The sequence below is a fragment of the Myotis brandtii genome, unplaced genomic scaffold (assembly GCF_000412655.1).
Source record: "Myotis brandtii unplaced genomic scaffold, ASM41265v1 scaffold268, whole genome shotgun sequence".
Lineage (NCBI taxonomy): Eukaryota > Metazoa > Chordata > Mammalia > Chiroptera > Vespertilionidae > Myotis > Myotis brandtii.
The window spans coordinates 3171322-3173208 of record NW_005360187.1 but is presented as its reverse complement, the minus strand read 5'-3'; the positions used below and the strand labels follow the sequence as shown (position 1 = coordinate 3173208).

General features: G+C 56.0%; 1 protein-coding gene across 3 annotated transcripts in view; it reads right to left on the bottom strand.

The window, feature by feature from the left end:
* The window catches only part of ABHD6 (abhydrolase domain containing 6), a 52603-nt gene extending 50716 nt beyond the window's left edge, over positions 1 to 1887 (bottom strand). For 2 of the 3 annotated variants that reach the window (XM_014541367.1, XM_005868402.2), the window contains exon 1: positions 1872 to 1887. Coding sequence is in view for 1 of the 3 variants with exons in the window: in XM_014541365.1 (XP_014396851.1) it covers positions 1579 to 1608 (30 nt within the window). In the remaining 2 variants the exon portion in view is untranslated. Of the gene's footprint in view, positions 1 to 1578; positions 1826 to 1871 lie in introns of those variants that run through there. The other variant, XM_014541365.1, reaches the window with a different exon arrangement.

The following is a 1887-nucleotide window of genomic DNA, read 5'->3' as shown; positions in this document are numbered from 1 at the left end:
GGAACCCCTGGACCTGCTGCAGGACCCCAACAGGCAGCGTCGTCTCCAGGGGCCTAGGCTGATGGGCTGGGGCAGCACAGGGAACCCAGAAAGTAGCCATTAACCATCCCAGGAGCTGTTTTGCACCCCACCCCTGGTACTTTCTAGCCGTGTGGCCTCCAGCAAGTCCCTTGAGCAATTTGGGCACCAAGAACCCCTTGCTGATCTGAGAACCTAATTTTAGAAAAATAAACTGGTGCTAGGAACACAGGTTATTAATTTCTTTTCTTTCTAACTTCCCATATTATAAAAATATTGTTCATAAGAATTTATTATTTACAATTGGGTAAAAATAGGTCTAGTGATTCAGAATGGGGTCGTTGAGGTCAGACTCACTGAATGTCCTGGGAAAGACGATCTCGGGGAGTCTCACCTTCCTCCTCTGAGAAATGGGCGGCGCATTGGTACCTACCTCTTGGGGCAGCTGGGAGGAGTAAGGCAGGTTATCACTTAAAGGTGTTTAGAACATGGCCCAGCATGCAGTACTTGCTTATTGTCAGTTATTGCTAAGAATTGGTGCTAGGAACACAGGTTATTAATTTCTCTTCTTTCTAATTTCCCATATTATAAAAATATTGTTCATAAGAATTTATTATTTACAATTGGGTAAAAATAGGTCTAATGATTCAGAATGGGGTGGTTGAGGTCAGATTCACTGAATGTCCTGGGAAGAGACCATCTCAGGGAGTCTCACCTTCCTCTGAGAAATGGGCGGAGCATTGGTACCTACCTCTTGGGGCAGCTGGGAGGAGTAAGGCAGGTTATCACTTAAAGGTGTTTAGAACATGGCCTGGCACGCAGTACTTGCTTATTGTCAGTTATTGCTAACAATAATATATGTGTTTTCCGATGGTCTTAGGCGACCCCTGTGAAAGGGTCGTTCGACCCCCAGATTGAGAACCGCTGCTCTAGACACTCTGGCACCCTCGTCCTCCCTTCCTACCTCCCTCAAAGCCCCTGGGGCATAAAAAGCGCTCAACATACATACCCCTGGATGCACAACCTCTAGACCCTCTGGCACCCTCGTCCTCCCTTCCTACCTCCCTCAGTCAACTTGGCATCCCCCCAAGGACTGCGGGTTCCAGGATGTAAATGTTGCACGTGCTCGACCGGCGGGGCGGCGGCGGCGTTACACAACCGCATTTACAAGAGGCAGGAAGCCCGCGTAGGCGTGGGCGAGGGATGCCGGGGTTGCAGGGTGGGCGCCGGCTGTCAGGGTGTTAGAACAAGCATCCCGGCCCGAGGGTTTCGAGGAGGAGAGGGCGCAAGGGCGAGGGAACCGGGGCAGGTTGCGGAAAGAGGCGCTGAAAGGCTGCTGGGGGAAGGTACCGGCTGGGAGCGGTGCAGATGCCTGGGGCTGGGCGGGAGGTGACTTGGGCTGGAAGGGCGAGCTGCAGCCCTTCCCTAGGAAGTGGGAGGAACGGGGGTGCAGGAGCCTACAAACCAGCCGGGCGCTGGGAGGGGCGCAAAGGCTGGTGCCGGCGCAATTGGAGGGGAGGAGGAGTGGAAAAGGGGTGCAGGTCCCCGACCCGTCCTCACCTTGTCCCCGGGCTTTGGGGAGGCTGGCATCCTGGTCCCAGGAAGTGGGGGAACCGGGATTCGAGAATGTCGAACCTATCCGGGTACCGGGAGGGAGCGCGCGGAGGCTGACGCCAGAGCGGGGAAATGGAGAGAAAAGGGGGGTGCAGGTCCCCGACCCGTCTTCACCCCGGGGGTGAAGGCCGGGGCGGAGGCCGAGCAGCCGGGACTCGGGAAGTGCAGGAGGTCACTGGGTCATCGGGGAACTGGCGGACACCCCCTCCCAGGCGCGCAGCCCCGCCGCCAGCGCTCACCTCACCTCACCTCCGC